This window comes from Malaclemys terrapin, chromosome 4, assembly GCF_027887155.1.
Source record: "Malaclemys terrapin pileata isolate rMalTer1 chromosome 4, rMalTer1.hap1, whole genome shotgun sequence".
NCBI lineage: Eukaryota > Metazoa > Chordata > Testudines > Emydidae > Malaclemys > Malaclemys terrapin.
Genome location: NC_071508.1, coordinates 73,603,290 through 73,625,407, shown reverse-complemented (window position 1 = coordinate 73,625,407; position 22,118 = coordinate 73,603,290). Strand labels below are relative to the sequence as shown.

The window sequence follows — 22,118 nt, the reverse complement described above, 5'->3', positions numbered from 1 at the left end:
ACATCAACCATCCCCCATAGCAAAGAATCATGGTCACATTTGGTTGCTCACCCCAGTATCTTTCACCTGCGTATCTGAGGTCAGTAACCAACCGCCCATCTGCTGAAGCAGACTTTGGTTTGTTCTTGCTGCACCCAAGATTGACATGGGCCAATCAGCCTTCCAACCACAGACAGAGAAAACTTTTAAGGGCCATGGTCAGGCTAAAAGCACAGTCAGGCTTTTAAAAAGTATGTTTTTTTCCCTAGGTTACTAATCTAACCTTAGATTAAGAGAATTCCAAACAGTTTGATTTACTTTTCTTGTTACTTATTGATGCTATTTTTCTAGTGCCTTTCATTTCTCTCAGCTTGGACCTTCACTTCTGTTTATAGTCAGGTCTAATTCTGCTCTCCAGATTTACTTCAGTGTAAGTGACATCACAATTGGGTTTCTAATCAATTTCACTTTTAGGTTTTCAGGTACCAACACTAGGCTGCAAGTTCCACAGGGCCAGGCTTATTCCTTTAGGAAAAACACCCCATTTCCTCCCCCACACCAACTTTCCACTGGAATTTTGAAAATTCTACAAAACCATATTTATTTACAAAAGAATAATGAGAAGTTGACTGTTCACTTTGAATTCTACAACTAAGCATGGAGACTCCAGACACAAATTAATTCACAACCCTACCAGAAGTCATGCTGTTCCATCAGTGAATCCAAATTTCAGTTTCCGGCACACAGTGGGATAACTCAACCTCAGGTGTAATGGCACTGAAGTTAAAGGATTCCAAACACGGATTGATTTGCTCCATGGTTTCTAAAGTAGAGGGTTAAATTCTGCCCTTGGTGAGGCAGTTGACTCCACTAGGGTTGTACAATTGTAACCAAGAACAGAATTTGGTTTTTTAGACTTGATTCAATCACTGCCTTGCACTTGATGTAGTCATATACAATTATACGAAGGAATGCAAAGCGGGTACAAGATTACCAAAGCAGATCAGTAGCACTCTTATACCTACTTTGCAATCACTGTGCTTGGGGCAAAGATGGCTTCAAGCTTTCTTTGAATTCCCTGTGTTCTGGGCTTGGCAGAGCTCTGTCTGGCCCTCAGAAAAACTACACTAGCCTCAGGGTTATTCTAACCTTTCTAATGTGCACTCTGTTTCCCCTGGCTCCCAGGAAGGAGAGAATAGCCAGAAAAGAACTTGCTCCAGCCACATTTCCCAGTTCTATTTCCCAGCTGGGTCTGCCTACTATTGCAGCGCTATAGCAGGCTGGGAGCCCCCCCCTAAATCCCAGAATTATTTAGGAGTCTTGTTATGTTGTAAGAGCAGTGTAAAGGGGCCTTAGCGTAACTGAGAATTGGACCTACTTTGCACAGTTGGAATGCACAAAGTTCAAGCCAGTGGTGACTCAAATTCAAGACGGTGATCTGTAAACAGGGATTGGTAGCAAAGCAATTATTTATATTGCAGTAATGCTCCAGTTATGTACCAGGACCCCATTGTGCTAGGTGGAGGTTCTTCAAAGCTTGGTTCAGAGGAAACATCAGAGGTGAAAGCAAGACACCTTAACAGTTAAAATCAGAATTTTGTATGAGTCTAAGACCTTCACTTTAAGTGCACAACCTCTTGGTGCCAGTGTCAAAATGGCTAGTGTCACGATTTAGCAACACTCTTTTCTCACTGCTGGAGAAAAAAATCTCTTCATGGTACCACTGCTGTAGGCACTTTGGTGGCAGTTCACTGAATAATGTGAAAGCAGCTGCAAAATAGCAACTGAACACAGGTTCTAATGCAGGGATTCCCAAACTCGGTTCGCGGCTTGTTCAGGGTAAGCCCCTGGCAGGCCCCGAGACGCTTTGTTTACCTGAGCGTCCGCAGGTATGGCCGCTCGCACTCCCAGTGGCCGCGGTTCACCGTTCCTGGCCAATGGGAGCTGCGGGAAGTGATGGCCCGGCCTGCGCTGCTTCCTGTAGCTCCCATTGGCCGGGAACAGCAAACCGCAGCCACTGGGAGCTGTGAGTGGCCGTACCTACAGACGCTCAGGTAAACAAAGTGTCTCGGGGCCCGCCAGGGGCTTACCCTGAACAAGCCACGAACCATGTTTCAACTCGGCTATCAGAGTGTCTTCAGTTCCCTTTACATTACAGGTGCAATTGCATCAAAAGATATTGAGCAGAATTAATTTGTTCCTAGAGCATCACAAAAAGTTCAAGTTTTAGTTCTTGACCTACTGGGATTCTTTCCAACCTGAGTTTCTTAAATTCATCCCTGCTGTAACTCCAGGGAAGTAGCTACAGTTTCACCAGGGCTGAATTTCAACCACTGTCTATGAAGAGGATTAAAGGAAAACTTATGTGAATTAAAACCATACATCTTTAATCTGCAAATCTGTATTCCCATACGTGGGCCTTATAAAGGTGTTCAACATTAGATTACAAACTCTTTGGGGCAGGGACTCTCTCTTACTAAGCATACAGTGCCTAGCACAAAGGGGTTCTGATCTTGGTTGGGGCCTTTGGTTGATACTATAACAAAAGCAGCATAATTCCACATTGATGTACACACCTACCTAGGAGCCCACATGTGAAGAATGGGCTTCCCTTAGCAGGCATATATCAAGTTACCATATGATTATATAGTCTAAACAGTTACAGGAATTTCATTCACCATGTAATGAATACTTCAAAAAAGCTAGTGTTTTATGAAGCTTTTACAGTGCTGAAGACAGAGGAAGCATAAATTGATGGGTAAAGTGATAGACAAGGGAGAGGCAAATTGGTTTGGGGAAAAACAAAAGCAAACAAAAAACCCACTACAGGCTTTTAGAACTGAAGCTGTACACATCTGAAGTGTTTGAATAGGCTTCCCCTTTCCCTGCCCCAACCATAATCCCCCCTGCCCTGCTCCCATCCCCATCTTTGCACTTCAGGATTCAAATGAGGACTAGAAGCAGAAATGCCAGTTACATGAGATTTTTTTAGTTAGGTGTGCACACGCAAGGAGTTTGGCTATAGATGAATTTTGGGTGGCTGTTTATCCAATCCCAAACTCGGAACCCAAATAGGGGGAGAAGAGTGCTGATCAGACACAGATGCTGTGAGATCTACATGTAGTTTAAGAACCAAGGATGGAATATCACTGTCCTAGGTGTTTCATTTTCCCAGGAACGCACATGCACTATTATATCTACAACAGTCCTGCCCTGCTATGCAAAAAATGGGTATCCCGGGTGGAGTGGTGAGGGTGAGGGCAGGCTGGCTGGCTATTATAACCCTGAAGCTCACCACTTGTTAGCCATCTTACAAGAATGTTAAAGCATTCTCTAGATGTTTTACGAAGCAATAGCACACTTCAAAAATTACAACTACAGTACACTAGAAATCCACTATTAAGTGGTTACAGGCATTTGGCTTTGTGCCCCTTTAACCACTTAAAGAATGTGGGTATTCAATATGACCGCACAACTCATCCTGCACTATTACATGCATCTTGGCTTATCACGTCAAATATTTAGTGGCATTTGTGGGCATCTTTAATGTTGACATATGCAACAGGGGAGACTTCTTTCCTGCATCCATCACAATGTTGTGTTGCCTCCTGCCATAATCATTTCATCTGCTCTTAGTTTTTACCTCAGGCTTGAGCAGGGCTAACTCATTGAAGGTGTTCAGCTGCCTTCTGATCTCTGCCATCTCAGTCATCAGCTTTGCCATGTGGACGTTGATTTCCGCCAGCACCTCTGTCACATGAGCAGTGGCCACCGCTTCCTGGAGGTCCACTAGGTGGAGAGCTTTCCGTTCCTCCTCACAGACCAGCCGCCGTACAGTGTCAAACTCTTGCTGAACACACAGTTTCATCTCACTCCGAGTCACCTGCAGATCACACACATGGGAGAGAACGTTGCTTGTTAGAGAACAGCTTTATAGTGCAAGTGTCTGAGCTATCACCCCTTCAGTGATTGTTTGGAAGCAGGCAAAGCACTGAACTGGTCCCTGCTCCCCAGGCATCTGAGAATCTCTTCTCCATTGCTGCACCTGTTTGTCCCAAAACAAAAGTCTATTACAAAATATTTCCAGAAGAGCCCCATTCCTTCAAATTAGGAGTCATCGTTCTCCTCCTTCAAGTGAATCTCTGATCACCATCTGTACATGGAGTTCGTTCCCCACATAGAAAGGATGACAGCTAGGCTAGTTTTGTTGCCACTCCAGCAGCAGCGTAACTCTCCCTCACATTTCTGTACAGCCTTCAATACCCCTAACTCTCAGGCCTAGTCTTCACTTACCGGCTGGTCCGGCGGCACGCCATCGATGTTCTGGGATCGATTTATCGCGTCTGGTTAAGACGCGATAAATCGATCCCGGAAGTGCTCACAGTCGGCGCCGGTACTCCAGCTCGCCGAGAGGAGTACGCGGCATCGACGGGGGGAGACTTCCTGCCGCGTCTGGACCGCGGTAAGTTCGGACTAAGGTACTTCGAATTCAGCTACGTTATTAACGTAGCTGAATTTGCGTACCTTAGTCCGATTTGGGGACTTAGTGGGGACCAGGCCTCAGGTTGCTCCCAACTCTACGCTTCTAGCCTAGCGGCATGAAATGTAGAGGTCTGGCTCTATATTTAAACAGGAGATTCTGCGCAGCAAAGAGTCCTGCATTAATCCCTGTAAGCTAAATGACGGATGGATTCAGAGGTGTGGTGAGTCAAAGCTAACCATACTTAATAAACCTGACAAGATCAATTACCTGATAGGAAGTGGGACATTATCTCATTTACCAAAGATCAGGATAAAGCAGTTAAAATAATTTTACTTTATTGAAATTACTTTAATTTGGAAGGTCTCAAAATTGGCATAAGACAGACTCGAGATAAACAAAGGTTTGCTACTGCAGCAAGGTGAAGGACCCAGCAGTTAACAACAAAACAGCACTTTGTCTGAGGGCTTATCTACACTACGGGCTGGATCGACAGGCAGCGATCGATCCAGCGGGGGTCGAGTTATCGTGTCTAGTGTAGACACGATAAATCGACCGCTCATCGCTCTAGCGTTGACTCCGGTACTCCACCTCAACGAGAAGTGCAAGGGGAATCGACACACCACAGTGAAGACACCGCAGTAGAGTAGATCTAAGTACGTCAACTTCAGCTATGTTCTTAACGTAGCTAAAGTTGCATAACTTAGATCAATCCTCCCCACCCCCCCGTAGTGTAGACCAGCCCTTAGGCTTGGTCTGTTCTACAGACCTACGCTGGTACAACTATGTTGGTCAGGGGTGTGGAAAGTCCATATCCCTGAATGATGCAGTTACACCAGGTATAGACAGTGCTAGGTCGATGGGAGAGCTTTTCCCACTGACCTAGCTACTGCCTCTCAAGGAGAAGCTCTCCTGTCGGCGAAGGTAGTCTCTTCACTAAGGCTATGTCTACACTACCACTTATGTCAGCAAAACTTATGTCGCTTAGGGATATGGAATATTCTACCTCCCTAAGCAACATAAATTATGCCGGCATAAGAAGTAGTATGCACAGCGCTATGTTGGTGGAAAGCTTCTCCTGCCGACATTGCTACCGCCACTCACTGGGGGTAGATTCATGTCTACAGGAGAACTCTCTCCAATCAGCACAGAGCAGCTACAAGAGAGATCTTACAGCGACGCAACTGCATCAGTACATCTGCGCCAAAGTAAGCTCTCTAGTGTAGACATAGCCTAAGTGCTACAGTGGGGCAGCTGCATCACTGCAGCCTTGGATGTGCAGATAAGCCCTTAGTTGCGCAAGTGGTACTGGATGAACATGTCAGTTTTGTTCACTGGACTCTTCAAAGAAGATGTAGAGGAGATACATTGCACATAGTTTTCCCTGTAGTTCCTCTAGGATATGGATATCAAAGAAGGGCCACACCAACTAAGTACAGAAATTGGAACTAGATCATTCACTGCCACAGTAGCCTTCTGTTTATGAACTTCAAGTAGTTTTCTCTCTCTACTATAATTATCAGTCTGGCAAAGAAAGTCCTGCAAATATACAATCCTGGCATTAAATTTACTGTTCATCCTTTGCCATGATGATTATTGATGAATAGACTAATGATTTTACTTACTAATTTTTTTTAAAAAGTCATTTGCTCACCCTGGAAGGGCACAATTTTGCAAGACTAGTATTTAAACAGATAATTAGCTCTGAAGAAAGGTCCCTGACTGACAGCCCTGGAGGTTGAAGTCTTCTTTTTATCCACAGCCCAGGCAGTGGCAGTCTACAGGTATGTCTTCACTACCAACGTTAAAGCACCCCCATGAGGGCAGTAGCTATCAGTGCTGGGAGCGCGGCTCCCAACACTAGTGCATCGTCTACACTGCCACTTTACAGCGCTGAAACTTGGGCCTTGGCTACACTTGCGAGTTACAGCGCTGTAAAGCTGCCCCCAGTGCTGTAGCTCACTCCCCGTCCACACTGGCAAGACATTTGCAGCACTGTATCTCCGTGGCTGCAGCGCTGCATGTACTCCACGTCCCCGAGAGGAATAGCATGTATTGCGCTGCCGCTGCAGCTCCAGTGTGGCCGCCCAATGCACTGTGACTGGCCTTCAGAAGTAGTATCGGCAGTATCCCAGTTCGGCAGTATCCCACAATGCCTGTTCTAGCCACTCTGGTCATCAGTTCAAACTCTACTGCCTTGGCCTCAGGTAACCGACCATGTGACCCACCCTTTACATTCCCTGGGAATTTTAAAAATCCCCTTCCTGTTTGCTCAGCCCGGCGTGGCGTGTAGTGCTATCAGCGAATCTTTCCAGGTGACCATGCCTCCACATGCCAAGCGAGCCCCAGCATGGAGCAATGGCGAGTTGCTGGACCTCATCAGTGTTTGGGGGAGGACGCTGTACAGTCCCAGCTGCGCTCCAGCTGTAGGAATTACGATACTTTCAGGAAGGTATCAAAGGACATGATGGAAAGGGGCCATAACCGGGACGCCCTGCAGTGCAGGATTAAAGTGAAGGAGCTGCGGAGTGCCTACCACAAAGCCCGCGACGCAAACAGCCGCTCGGGTGCTCCCCCCGCGACCTGCTGATTCTACACAGAGCTGGATGCGATATTTGGGGTTAACACCACCTCCACTCCGAGCACCACCATGGACACTTCAGAGCCGGGGGGTGGGGTGGGGAGAAGGAGGAGGAAAACGGGAGTGAGGGTGGTGGGCCAGATGGAGACACCCCAGAATCCCTGGAGCCATGCAGCCAGGAACTCTTCTCGAGCCAGGAGGAAGGTAGCCAGTCGCAGCGGCCGGTACTTGGTGGAGGACAAACAGAAGAGCAGGTTCCCGGTAAGTGGTTTTTTTTGGGGGGGGAAGGAATTTTTTCGGTGCGGGCTCTTTGGGAGAGGAGGGTTAGGCATGCATGCGGAATAGTGCATTGATGTGGTTTATCACATCGTGGTAATCGGCCTCGGTAATCTCCTCGAATGTCTCATCCAGAACGTGTGCAATGCGCATGCGCAGGTTTATTGGGAGAGCCACCGTGGTCTTTGTCCCAGCCAGGCTAACGTGTCCGCGCCACTGTGCCACGAGGGGACCATTGCTGCACACAGGCAAGCTGCATATGGGCCAGGGCGGAAGCCACATTGCAGAAGACGACCCTCCCTTGCTTCTCAGGTCACCCTCAGCAGATATTGTCCAGGACGAACTCCTGTGGAAAATGTTGGGACAGTGTTCAGTGTAGGTGCCCCCTGAAGCTGTTGGCTCCCCCCAAGGCACAGAAACCCAGAGGACAGTGCAGCCCTGAAACAATCAGTCCCCCTTACTCACCATCTGAGGCTCCCGTGGGATATGTGTGCTCTGTTTCGGACGGGAAAATTATGCTATTGTGTAGACCCTGTGTGTTTTCTACTCCTTAAGTGCGGGGGGAATCATTACTCTATCTGGTATAAACAATGCTGCCTCTTAAATGTTGCATTTTGCCTATATAGCAGCATCAACCTTGAGACCTCAGCCGTCTCTCTTATCGCCTGCTCAGAGACTGCAAAGACTCAGGAAGAGACTGCAAAAAAGCAAAGACGACATGCTGCAAGAAGTTATGCAGCAATCTATTAAAGAGAATGAGAAAGCACAGAACTGGAGAGGGAGAGAGAAAGCAGGATCCGCCAGGAAAATGCAGCGCACCGGCGGCAAAGCACGGAGCACCGGCAGCAAAGCACAGATCGGTTCATAAGCATCCTGGAGTGCCAAGCAGATGCTATCCGGGAGCTTGTAGCCATGCAGAAGGAGCAGTACCGCAAATGCCACCCCCCCCCCCCCCAGCCCTTGTCCCAAAAAATACTCTGTTGTGCCCCACTGTCACCTCCAACTCACTTTCCCCAACTTCCATTTTCTTCACGCTACCAGCTGCCTCCAACACCAGTATCTTCAGCACCCAGCCCTGAAAACCACGACCCTTACCCTCTGCACTCAACCCCCATCACCATGCAGTATAACCATCCTGAAGTGCAGCACTCATTGCACAACACACCAGACAGGATATACGCAAATCTGTGATTGTACTGCTCCCCACTCCACCCCCTTGGTTTTTTTTTTCCCCAATAAAATGGATTTTTTGGCTTTAAAAACATTCTTTATTATTGCATAAAGTAAAAGACTCCTTAGCCCAGGAAATAAACAGGCACTGCAAGTCTGCTTGTCTGCTTAGCAAACACTGATTCCTAAAGATTGAAACTACTGCACTTCACTCCCCTGCAGGGCACCAGATAACACTACTGGTTTTCAGCCTCAAATTGCTCCCTCAAGGCATCCCTAATCCTTGCAGCTCCAGGCTGGGCCCCTGTAATAGCCCTGCTCTCTGGCTGTGCAAATTCAGCCTCCAGGTGTTGAACCTCAGAGGTCCATGCCTGAGTGAAGCTTTCACCCTTCCCTTCACAAATATTATGGAGGGCACAGCATGCGGATATAACCACGGGGATGCTGTTTTCGGCCAAGTCCAGCTTCCCCATACAGAGATCGCCAGCGGCCCTTTAAATGGCCAAAGGCACACTCCACAGTCATTCAGCACCGGCTCAGCCTGTAGTTGAACCGTTCCTTTCTGCTGTCAAGGCTCCCTGTGTAGGGTTTCATGAGCCACGGCATTAACGGGTAAGCGGGGTCTTCAAGGATCACAATGGGCATTTCAACTTCCCCTACCGTGATCTTCCGCTCTGGGAAAAAAGTCCCGGCCTGCATCTTCCTGAACAGCCAAGTGTTCCGAAAGATGTGTGTGTCATGCACCTTTCCGGGCCAGCCTGTGTTAATGTCAATGAAACGCCCACGGTGATCCACAAGCGCCTGGAGAACCATAAAGAAATGCCCCTTCCGATTAACCTATTCGGATCCTAGGTGGGGTGGTGCCACAATAGGAATGTGCGTCCCATCTATCGCCCCTCCACAGTTAGGGAACCCCATTGTGCAAAGCCATCCACTATGTCCTGCACGTTACCAAGAGTCACGGTTCTTCTGAATAGGATGCGGTTAATGGCCCTGCAAACTTGCATCTACACGATTCCAACGGTCGACTTTCCCACTCCAAACTGATTTGCGACCGACCGGTAGCTGTCTGGAGTTGCCAGCTTCCGGATTGCAATAGCCACCTGCTTCTCCACTGGCAGGGCAGCTCTCAATCTCGTGTCCTTGCTCCGCAGGGTGGGGGCGAGCTCTTCACGCAGTCCCATGAAAGTGGCTTTTCTCATCTGAAAGTTCTGCAGCCACGCTCATCATCCCAGACTTCCATGATGATGTGATCCCACCACTCGGTGCTTGTTTCCCGAGCCCAAAAGCAGCGTTCCATGGTGCTGAGCATGTTCGTGAATGCCACAAGCAATTTTGTGTCGTACGCGTTACGTGGCTCGATAGCATCGTCGGACTCCTCACTCTCACTGTCACTTTGGATCTTAAGGAATAGTTCGACAACCAAACGTGACGTGCTGGTGTGATAAGTCAGCATATACCTCAGCAGTTCGGACTCCATTTCCCGCAGACAGATCGCGCTGCACAGAAACCATTGAAAGATGGCGCCAAAGGTGGACGGAAACAAAAGGATTTCTGGGATGCGAAGCGATGCATCACGGGGTGTTGGGACAGGATCCAGAATGCCCTGCACCCACGCCCCCTTCCCACAACCCATGGCGCCAGAATGGGAAGAGGTGCTCTGTGGGATAGCTGCCCATAATGCACTGCTCCCAATGGCGCAGCAAATGCTGCAAATGTGGCCACGACAGTGCGCTGGGCAGCTGTCAGTGTGGACAGACTGCAGCGCTTTCCCTACTCAGCTGTATGAAGTCAGGTTTAACTCACAGTGCTGAACATCTGCAAGTGTAGCCAAGGCCTTGCATTGCTCCGGGGAGTGTTTTTTCACACCCCTGAGCGAGAACGTTTCAGCGCTGTAAAGTGGCAGTGTAGACAAGGCCTTAGCCTCTCCCTACATTGACTCAAAAGGCCCTAGCCATAATCTTGAGCAAAAGGATACTTCAGAACCTGATCTGACCACTATGTAAATTGGGAGTAACTCCACTTATGTCAATGAAGTTTCAACCGTGTAAGTGAGTTTAGAATCAGGCTCTTTGTCTGTAAAGGCCCTTAGCATATAACTGGCACCATGTAAATAAATAATAATAAACATTTTTTAAAAAGACACATCAAGATGACAGCATGAGTCGCAAAACTGAGAACAACAGGAACACATTTGTTATGCTGACAACCCATTTTCACACTCCTCATGTAAAGGTTCTGTTAATCCTGACGAATATTCAGTTTCCTCTGAGCAGGGGCCTGCAACTTAATGCATAAATTCACACTTCCTAAATAGGACGGCTTGCAGGAGCCTTCAGAATATGGCAGTTTTTCCATATGCTTTTTGCTTTAACAGAAAAATTTTCCTTATTCTTTTTTTAAGAAGGTGGAAAAAGACAAATAATGAAAAGCGTCCATTTCAGCCTTTAGGTGCATGTACAAACACTAAGGTCGTCTACATCTAGCACCAAATCAATGCCAAAAGGACTCCCTGTTCTCAACCCTCAAAGGGAAAACCCTCAAACACGTCTTCCACACACCAAAAAGGTTTTTCCTGAGATGACAGTAATAAAATAAAGAACAAAGTCATTTGTATTAAGAGGTTGGGACCTCACTGTACAAGGTACGATACAAACTCTTAGTAAGACAGACAATCCCTGCCCCCAAGATCTTACAATCTAAATAGACAAGACAAAGGAAGCATTCTCCTCATTTTAGAAAGGGGGAACTGAGGCACAGAGTGATTAAAAGCTCATTTCCCGTTTAGGCACCAAAATAGATGGATTTTAGAGAGCTCAACATGTTGGGTGCTAAGCTGATCTGAAAGGGAGCTTCTGGATGTTAAGCAGTTTTGAAGATCTGGCCCCAGGTTGTGGGTACTGAGAACTTCAAAAATCTGGACTTAAGTGACTTTACCCAAAGTCGCGCTGAAGTCTTTCGCAGAGAAAGGAACTGAACCGAGATTTTTGGAACCTCAGTCCAATGCCTTAACCACAAGACCATACCCTATGGGAAAATAGTCTTAGATTCAAGTGCAACAAGAGGAGAAGTGAGCTCCAGAGTGAATGGCCCTCCTCTGGGACCAGCCTGCCCCCAGACCTCAGACTTACAAACTAGAAGGCTGTGAGCTCAACTGTGCCAGCTGATCTTAAATGCCAAGTTGGAGCCTGAAGAGGCTGCATCTGCACTGGCAAAACTGGACCCATAGTTCAGCACCAATATTGCAACACTGTTGTTCACAATAGTGGATAGCCTACAGTTTGATGACGCAGTAGCAACAGCACCTGCAGCATTTCTACACGCCAGCCCTCACTACTGTCCCCACCAGCAGTGAATTAGGCATCCAATTTTTCCTAGCACAGGCAAGCTGAGTGGGAGATGATCTCGAAGATCCAGGATTCAAACTACAAAAAGGTTTTCTTTTCCAACACCATGATTTACCCATGAAGACCAACTGAAAGCACGGACATGGTATAACATGCTCCGTGTGAAACCCTGGTCATTAAGCAGGCAGCCACACTCTCACTAGCTGAAGTCTTCCCAGGTTGCCCCACAAGGAGTGCATTGCAGTAATGCAATCAGACTCCACACTTGTCTCACACAGACTTGAATTCAATAAAGAAATTCATAGCCAAAGGGGGCATGACCTTCCCTCAGAGGGGTATTCAGTAGCTCCTCAGAACAGAGATGGTCTTCATCTGCGCCTTGTGCATCAGTGAGAATACAGTCAGATCTTAACAAAAACTCTGATCTTACGGTCTCCTTTTCTAAATACACTGGGGCCAAGCAGAACGTGTAAGATAAGATCCCCCTGTTCAGATTGACAGACCTAGCCTAGGAGTTGTACTATGAAGTATTCTGGAAAGGAAGACATCACTCCATAGCAAAGTCCCTCCAAGATTTTAGGAAACTGAGGTGCAAACGAAAGACAGTTTAAATGGGGACCTAAGACATGTGGGCCGTTTGGAGGTGTAAAAGAACAGATGAACGTTTCAATTATAGTATTACTTCAGGTTAAGATGAAATACAACAACCTTCTCAAATCCAATAGTTTTCTGAAAAATAATTAGACTAAATTACATCACTTTATATTTATAGAGCATCCTTCATCTCAAAGCACTTTCCAAACATAGATTAATCCTTGACAAGTTTTTAGATTCCTCTAATCCACTACCAAAATGCAGTCACTTCTGAAGTCAAACTCAGCAGCTCCTGTTTTATCACTACATAACAAGAGCACTGTGTGCAAGTGAAACTGAAGACGGAATTTAGTTAGGGAGAATTAGATTCCCATTGTTCGAATTTGGCCAGCACACCAAGGTTAATCCCCCTTGGTGATACAAACAGGACGGTTAATGAACACAAGCAAGCAGGACCTCAACTTTAAATATCTTCTGAAAATGCCAGAATTATGATTGCCTGTGCATCTAGACCTGGGTGAAGTTTTGTGGCTGAAACTATTTTTTGATAAAAACAGATTTGGTGAAACACGTTTTGCAAAGCTGACACTTTATTGCACACTATTCAAACCCTGCTCCAAAGACAGAATTGTTAATTTTTCTCCTTGGCAACACTACTGTGAGATGAGGCAGTATTATCTCACAAGGGGAAACTGAGGCACAGAATACTTCGGTCAGGATAATCTACTAATAAGGGATGCCCAATCTGAGACAACTAGGACCTGTTTTTTTCAGAGTACATTGCCTCATATAGCATTTTATATGTTCAAAGCACAGCTCCCACTGACTTCACTTGCAACGGTGAGTGCTCAAGACTCCTGCAGATTATACACCAGGGTCACAAGTCAGGCACCCAGAAACTGAGGAACACGCAATTAGTGGCCACTTGTGAAAAATCTGGTTTAAGTGACTTGCCCAACATCACATAAGAACGCTGTGGCAGAGGCAGGGATTGTGACACTGGCAAACCAGGTGCCAGCTCATCTCAAAGTCCCCATGCTTCAGTTGAATTCAGCCATGTATTTGTCAGTAATCAGTCTGGCTCCTCTCTGTGTTAGCATTGTTAAAATAGGTCTTAGAATTATAAGAATGTGTTTAGACTTTATTGAATGCTTGTGAGTTGCTGCAGGCATTAATCTCACTGATAAGATCTGTATCCCATATGGTAAAGTAATATTTGAGCATTGGCATTTTAAGCCTTTGTAACTGTGTAAATCACCAGACAGGAGAGAGACATTAACTAGTGTGAAATGCTGGTCTCCAACAGAAAGTGTTATGACCTGCCTGACAAGGAAGGCCCCTGGACACCAGATGGCCAGAAGTGGAACATTAAAGAGGACAAAAGACTTTGTTGTTTTCTCTCATCCTGGTTCTGCCCCAATGAAGTTGGGGCAGAACCATCAAGTGAATTCTTGCAAGTGAATTCCTGCCATCAGCTGCGTTTGCAGCTCAAAGCAGAAGGGGGAAATAGAATAAAAACCTCTAATAAGGAGGAACTGCATCTCATTGCTACTTGGACTATGGGGGAAAAGTAGGACAAAGTAAGGAATCACCAGCTGCTTAGCCTGGGCTAGCCCTTTAAGACAACAGAGCATGCTCATTATAGAAGCTTCTTTCACCTTTTGAAAATTTAAGAGTATAACATTTGTGTATATATGTTTACCTGTTGTAACCTTGTAAATAACTTATTTCCTTTTCCTATTAATAAATCTATATATAGTTTATTATAGGATTGATGACAAGTGTTGTTTTGTGTGAGATCTACAGTGCAATTGACCTGGGGGAAGTGACTGGTCCTTTGGGACTGGAAGTAACCTGAATACTGCTGTGATTCATGGTGTAAGTGACCATCTATCACAAAAGTAGACTTACCTAGGTGACAAGATAGATTGGCGCAATCAAGAGGACTGTCTATGACACCATGTTTAGGCTGTTATAGTGCTTGAGGTGTTCATAATTGATAACTGGTTGGTGAACTCTAAGTATAGAGCTCACCGTCAATCTGGGATTTGTGCCCTGTTTTTAAACAGTCTGCCCCCAAGGTTGCTGGACAGGAACAGAATCCAGTTCTCTAGGACAGCATTCAACTACCTAAACCATGAGACTCTCCTTTTTATTCCTGCAATCCCCTGCCTCATTCACCATACACCTACCGGCTTCTGCAACAACAAAGCAGGGGGGCCCTACAGACAACAGCCTCCTTTACTATACAATCCTCATCACTCCCCCAAAACAGCTCCATCATGTGCACTGAATGAAGCTGGGCCTCTGGAAATATAGTTTGTGATCATTTAATTAAAAACTATATCCTAATGCCTATACACAAGGGGGCTGAATTAAGGTTGCTCTAAGCAACCTTAATTCTGGCATTTCCTAAATATCAAAATGCTTGACTTTGCAAGCTTAATGCTCTTTTAACCTATTTTTGTGTGTGTAATTTTTTTTTTTTTTAAAGCAGAGGAAACTGAAAAAACAAATTCCATAATGTGGAATCATATTGAAAGCCATGTGGGTCATTAGAAGAGTTGGAACCTTTAGATCCACTGCTCAGATCACTCCCACATGAGCAAATGGAGTAAATTATAGCAATAGTAGGTTGTCATCCTCTATAAGGACCAGTACTGGTTAGAGAAAGAGGAGGTTTCACAGATATATGCTGCACCAGTCCGGGGGGCTCTGCATTTTAATTTAATTTTAAAGGAAGCTTCTTAAACATTTTAAAAACCTTATTTACTTTACATACAACAATAGTTTAGTTATATATTATAGACTTATAGAAAGAGACCTTCTAAAAACATTAAAATGCATTACTGGCACACAAAACCTTAAATTACAGTGAATAAATGAAGACTCAGCACACCACTTCTGAAAGGTTGCTGACTCCTGGTGTACACAAACCGCTTGGAGTATTCCCCCACCCACCCAAGCTTGAACCTCTTCGGCCACATCCTTTACAGCCTATTCCTGTCCCACTCCTGTCACTTCTTCACTCCAGTCCTATTTTCCTTGCCTACCCTGTCCCAGTCTCTACTCCTAAGGCTTCTCATCCCAGTCACATTCTAGCACAGCCAGTCCTAGTTTCCCCATCCTAGCTCCTTCTCTGATCCGTCTCTACCTTCTTCTCCCCACCCACCCTCCAGTCATTCTCTCCCTGGATTCCCAGCCCCTTCCATTGGCTCCCAATCCCCGTTTTTCTTCCCCTTCTCATAGAATCTCATTCTCCCTCCTCCTACCACATCCCCAGCTCCTTGTATGATCTATTGCAGGAGTTCTCAAACGGGGGGTCAGGACCCCTCAGGGGGGTTGCAAGGTTATTACACGGGGGGGGGGGGGGTCGCAAGCTGTCAACCTCCACCCCAAACCCCGCTTGCCTCCAGCATTTATAATGGTGTTAAATATATTTTAAAAAGTGTGTTTAATTTATTGGGGGGGGGAGGGGTCCCACACAGAGGCTTGCAGTGTGAAAGGGGTCACCAGTAAAAAAGTTTGAAACCCACTGATCTATTGGCCTAGCTAGTCCCAATTCTACCCCCACACCCATGCCCCACAACATCCGTCACCACTCCCCTTCTAGGTCCATTCTTGCCCCCTGGTTCCCAGTCTCCTTCCTCCCATTAGTGTCTCAATATCTCCCCCCTCCCCACCAACTGGCTCCCAGTCTCCCCAACCATTTCCCTCCTTGGCTCACACCCACTACCTCTCCTTCCCCATCCCAGTCAGCCAGTCCCACTCCCCCCCCCACCCCAGTTCCCGGTCTCTGTTTCTCAAGCATAACTCCCAGTCATTCCCTCCAATCCAGTCCCACTAGCCTCCTTGTCCCAATCTACTCTTCCCCTCCTCCCCCAGTCCAGTTCTTGTCCCCTCTGTACTCAAATCAGGCAGTTTCTTCCTCCACACTGTATGGGCATGGGGGGGGAGGGAGGGGTTTACAGGGGAAAAGGTGCAGGTCAGGAAAAAACGTTTCCCTGCTCTCAGTCCAGTCCCTGGTCTTATTCCAAACTGGAGCAACAAGCAAAAGGCACATCCCTGACAAAGGATACCACCCTGTCACATTTCAAGTCTCTGCATCAAAGTACCAGCATGCTAGAGCTTCTCAAGGAAACAGTTACCACCATTTTATTTTTCTAAAAAACATTGCAAAACAACGTTTCCCCCCCCTTAACCTAACTCTTAAAAATGGCAGAACTGTTTTGGCTGAAAAGTTCCAAACAAATCCAGTCTGAGATGGACACTTGGTATGGAAAATTTCAGTGAGACCAGTTAAAGTTGGCTACAGTTATAACCAACTGAAAACAGGGTCTTATAACAGAAAGTCCCAGGCAGCCTTTATAGTCGGCAGTGCTACCAGCCTCACCTATAACAGTTAAAAATGAGAAGGGGGGGGGGGGGGGAAGAGATGGAATTAATCACACACACAAAACACCAGAAGCTTTATAGGTATCATTCTGTGAGCTTCTGACAGTTAATCCCAGACCTGCTGGCAGGGCTGTTATCAGCAAGTAGCAAGACGTGATACATTTCCCCCTTTAATCGACACTATTAGATAATGATGGAAACCTGTGCTGGAAGTACTCCTTGAAAACACTCACAGGGCATTCTCCAGCAAAAACTTGCAAGGGTCAAGGGCAGAAAGCAGCACAAATAGAAAGCTGAAATGGCTCACTTTCTTCTGAAGCATTCATCCTATTAGCCAGACTACCTGCCAGGTATAAAGGAAGCCATTCTGTGCCTCACCTTATGAGGAAAGGACTGAAATGAAAGTGGAATTGAAACTACAGATCTAATAATAAAAATCAAGGCAAGAGTACCATCTCAGATGCTCATTTGAATGGTCACTGTTCTGAAAAGAAAAAAAATATCAAAAGTGAGAGAAGATGGCACTTATGGAAGAATCTGTCCTGTCCCAGCCAGCACTGGGAGCAGGCACAGTAGCACCAGCACACTAGGGGTTTGAAGTTCATAAGCATGAAGTGAAAATGTCTTCATTTGTTCTTGACAGATTTATCCTGCTGGCTTCCGGGGCTCTGATTTGCCATAGAAATGATGGATTTTGTTGACATTTTGAATTTAATTAGATGGCTGGATCTGCATGTCAAAAACACTCCCTGCACAGCGTTCTTTCAAAAAATGAAACAAAGACACGTGACTAACATAAGCACCATGTCTCAAATAAGTTTGCAACCCCCACAATTTCTAAACCAGGTTCTCTCTCTCTATATTAGGGCAGAACCAAAGATGGGAACTGGCAGCACAGGGCCCACCCAGGTTCCACTGCTCCCCCAGACTACATGGCAGGACACTGGACATCTGTTGGTCAGTTAGCTCTTGTTAAAGCATCATCTGTTGGTACATTGGAGATGGGTATGAGAAAGGCGGCAAGGGGGAGTAACTTTGCCTAGTGAGCAGGTTTGTAATTTGATTGTAAATATAACGTTCCTTTTTTTGGTTTCTCCAGTGTATCCACTACATTAAAGAGAAGCGGCCATAACCTGACAGATCCTCATCTACACTGGACACACAAGGGCTCAGCTGAACCACTGTAACTTTCAACAGTTCCAGGTAGCCACAGTAATCATCATGCTTTGTGTAAAACAAGTTCAGTCCCCACATAGCACTCCCCTCACTGTATTACCAGTCAGTTGAGAGTACGTATCCTACAGTTCCCAGCACAGCTCTCTGACGTAGGGCTTTGTCAGAGCAGCCATCCGGCCTTGGAGTTTTGAATTTTCAAAATATAAATTCTGTAAGTTGCCATTTCATTGTATAAAACAGTGGGTATTTTGTAAAATTAACGCGCCTCAACAGCGCATAAAAACCTGTAGGGGGAGCTGACAGTGACTCCTATATTTAGTTTGCCTAACACTTCCCAGAATAAAAGATTCTTGCAACTTGTTAGAGACACTCCGACACCTCCATGTTTGCAGAAGGCCTTTGACATGCAGCTACAGGAAAGCCCTCTGGCTAGAGAAGTGCCTTTTCTTTGTCCTTTGAAAGGACAGTGGGTTTTCCAGGCTAACAATCATCATTTCCCTTCTCTTGCTGGTGTTCCTCAGCAATATGGTGGCAGAATGCTCAAGTAATAATTGCCCACACATTCTAATGAGCCATGCCCACCCTGCCACCAAATCAGTAGTATGCTGCACCAGTGAGAATGCCTGGGAGCTGCTGGAATGGGCAAGAGGGCAAAGAGAGCCTGGATGGGTCCCGACCCCCTGCCCCCATCCAACAAACCCAGCACATGGCCCCATACCCCTCCCCGGAGGTACCACCTGGGGCAGGAAGAAAGAGAGCTGGGTCACGCTCATCACAAGTACTCTCTAGAGTAGACCCAGCAACCCATTTCCCACCCCCAAGATAACTCCTCTCTCCTGCTGCCAGCTGAGATATTGTGTCCTGTGAGTCCAACATTACTTGGCCAAAACAAAATTACATTGAAACGGTGGGTAGGGGAGGGAGAAAAGAGGCCTTACAAATAGATGCCATCAAAGTCAATGTAACATGGTAACTTTTGAACACTGCCTCCCATCAAATTACAAAATTTCAGGGAATGCTCTAAGCATCAAGAACCCTGTTGATTTGGTGAAAATCAGAAAACCAGAAGGGAGAAATGGGGGACACACGGAACGCCTGGCATCTGGTCAGCAGACTCAACAGCTTCTTCAACCAGCTCTGCAATTTTCCATATATCAAACCAGTTGTAAATATTGACACAAATGAATTACTTATCAGACAGAAAGAAAAGAAATAATGGAGGAGGGTATGCACAGAGCCCCAGCATTGGAGTGGCAAACAGGAAGCTTGGTGGGGGGGGGGGGGGGAGGAGGAGAAATGCAATGAGCTCAGGCAACAGAAGTAATGAAGTGCGCAACCCTCTAATGTATATACTGTAATACATTCTGTATTTAAACAAGAAATGCTCTAAGACTGCATATGTTACACCTTATAAACACAGAAAACTCGTATATAAAAGTTACAGAACCTGCAATATAATAATCTGGATTACAGAAGAAGACCTTGAACAGAACGGTTGCAGGAGCAATCACAAGACTGCTGGGAGGACGAATACAATAACCATGCTTTCTTTGTATGCCAGCACTGCAACAGGGGTGAGCCTGGGGAAACAGAGGTACAAAGCCTAAGGGTATGTCCATACTGCATGCTTTTTTCGACAGTGTAGAGCAGTGTTTCCCAAATTTGGGATGCCGCTTGTGTAGGGAAAGCCCCTGATGGGCCGGGCTGGTTTGTTTACCTGCCACGTCCCAGGTCCGGCCTATCGCGGCTCCCACTGGCCGCGGTTTGCTGCTCCAGGCCAATGGGAGCTGCTGGAAGCGGCGCGGACCATACGTACGTACATGCACAGCCCACCAGCACAGAATAGTAGTGTAGACCATGAGACCTGGGCCATACAGCTTAGGTGAACAGGCCCAAAGGGCACGGATGTGAGTTTTACAAGGATCTAAGGTGGCCAGGTGGCCTGTTTTCAACTGGAAAGTCTGGTCGAAAGGGGGACCTGATGGTGTCCAGTCAGATCTACTGACTGGACACCCAAAGTCCAGTTACAGCAGGCGGGGGAGGCACCTAGTCATTACCCACACCAGCCCCCACTCAGCTGGGGCCACCTCCTACCTGCATCGGGCAGCTGCAGCTCCCAGCTCCGGCTCTGCAGGCAAGTCCCTCCTGACCTACGTGGGGTAGGGGTGGGGGGGTAGAGGGCAGTGAGCAACAGGGGTAGGGGAAAAAAGGAGCAAACAGAGGGTGGGAACTCAGGAGGAAGGGGCAGGGCAGGGCCTCAGGGGGATGAGGAGGAGTGTCCAGTTTTTATATATTACAAAATTGGCAACCCTATACATAAATCCCTTCATTTTCAGTTTAAACCTATTTTCACTGAAAAATTCCCAAGTTTTACAAAAAATATTATTCTGTTTTTTTCTGATTTTCACCCTACTTTTGTATCATTCAAACATATGTAAAAAAAACTTGTTTTGTTAGGACAATACAATACATTGCATGAGATGTATGTATTCCGATAATACATAAGTTTGTGTGTATATGCAAAGCTGCCTGTTGAAGTAAGGCTATGTATTAGTCTAGAAGAGAAATACAATAAAGAAACAGGCACCCACTCAAGCTCTGAAATGCGTGCGCATCTGAACATACTGATGAATCTCACACCCACCGCATACACATTTCAAGCTGTTAGCAGATAATGGTTTAAAGATTTGACACATTAAATGGGAAGAAAATGAAAACCTGGATCAGAATACATTTCAGAACACAAGGAAGCATTCAAAAGTTTAACAAAAACAGGAGAAAAGGATGAAGTGAGTGTATCCACTGCAAATGGTGTGGCCCAATTATTAAATGTAAATATTTATAGGCTAATAGTTCTAAGTCTACAACAGTAAACTGTTTATTCAAATGAAAAAAGTTATTTGGGGATTAGAGATGTATTGTTTTCTCAAACTCAGAGGTGGCATTGTGTTTTGAGTTCTGTTTTAGTTCTGCAGCAAACCACATTAATGCTTCGAATTCTGTTAATCAATCTACCAAATACTTTTTTCTATCTTTCCATCCAACAAAATAAACCCCGATATTTACCCAGAAAAGTTATTAAGAGGTTTTTGCACCGATTTTCACCTGTTTTTGTTGTGGTGGTAATAAACACTCAAATTCCTGGGAAAAATTAAATAAAATAAAAACTGAAAATGAAGGGCCCTAGCTACACAGCTCTCTAGTAGCTAGGGTTCCCAACTTTGGTTGGATGTGTTCCTGGAGATTTCATCACAGGACATAATCTTTAAATTAAAGATTAATCTTTAATTCCTGGAGACTCCAGGAAAATCCTGGAGGGTTGGCAAACCTACTAGTAACCCAAACCATGCCTTCCCATCTACATTGCATTTTAGCAGTGTAGCATCCCTGCTGCCTCCCCGTTGCCAGAGTCTTTCCTGTAGTGGGGAAGAGGCTCGAGCAGTAGGGTGGCTCCCCCCTGCTGAAGCCTTCCTCCGCTGCCTCCCCTCTGCCAGAACCTTTCACTGACATGTGTAGCCACACACACACACACACACACACACCCCAGTGTGGGCACAGCCTGTTTTTCACTATGGCATATACATGTACACTACATGCCGCCACCAAAGGTGTGTAGCATAGACGTAGCCTAAATGCCTTGCCCAAAGTCAAACCAAATCTGCTGTAGGAACAGGGAGTTGGATCGATGTCTCCAGACATGCAGGGCTTTATTCGTCACTGTCTTTCACCTTGAGTAGTCATTTACACCATTATTTCATCTGCTAGTTTAGGCGACAGATCCTACTGGACAAACAGACATTAAATTTCTAAACCAGACACCCCAAAAAGGCAGAACGCAGTTAACCTACCGTCCAATTAAAACTGGAATCTCCACTCATGACTAGAAACCATTCAAGCAATTTCAGGAACAGTCCTTCACAGACATCCTACTTCATCTGTTTACAGTGCAATTTAGTCCCATTAAAAATTATGGCTCTGACAATAGCTTAGCAGCTCATTAGTACAGTGTGCATTTGCCTTTTGATGGCTAGTCATCAGGCGCGTGAGGTCAGTTTGCCAGTGTAAATATATAGCAACTGCCCTGATTTAACAAAACCTAAGAAAGAGCTGATTAGTAATG

General features: G+C 45.9%; 1 protein-coding gene across 1 annotated transcript in view; it reads right to left on the bottom strand.

The window, feature by feature from the left end:
* Nucleotides 1-22,118, bottom strand: part of TRIM44 (tripartite motif containing 44) — a 96,711-nt gene that overhangs the window by 55,614 nt on the left and 18,979 nt on the right. The window contains exon 3 of the mRNA XM_054027072.1: nt 3,623-3,862. Within this exon, the coding sequence (XP_053883047.1) occupies nt 3,623-3,862 (240 nt within the window). The remainder of the gene's footprint in view (nt 1-3,622; nt 3,863-22,118) is intronic.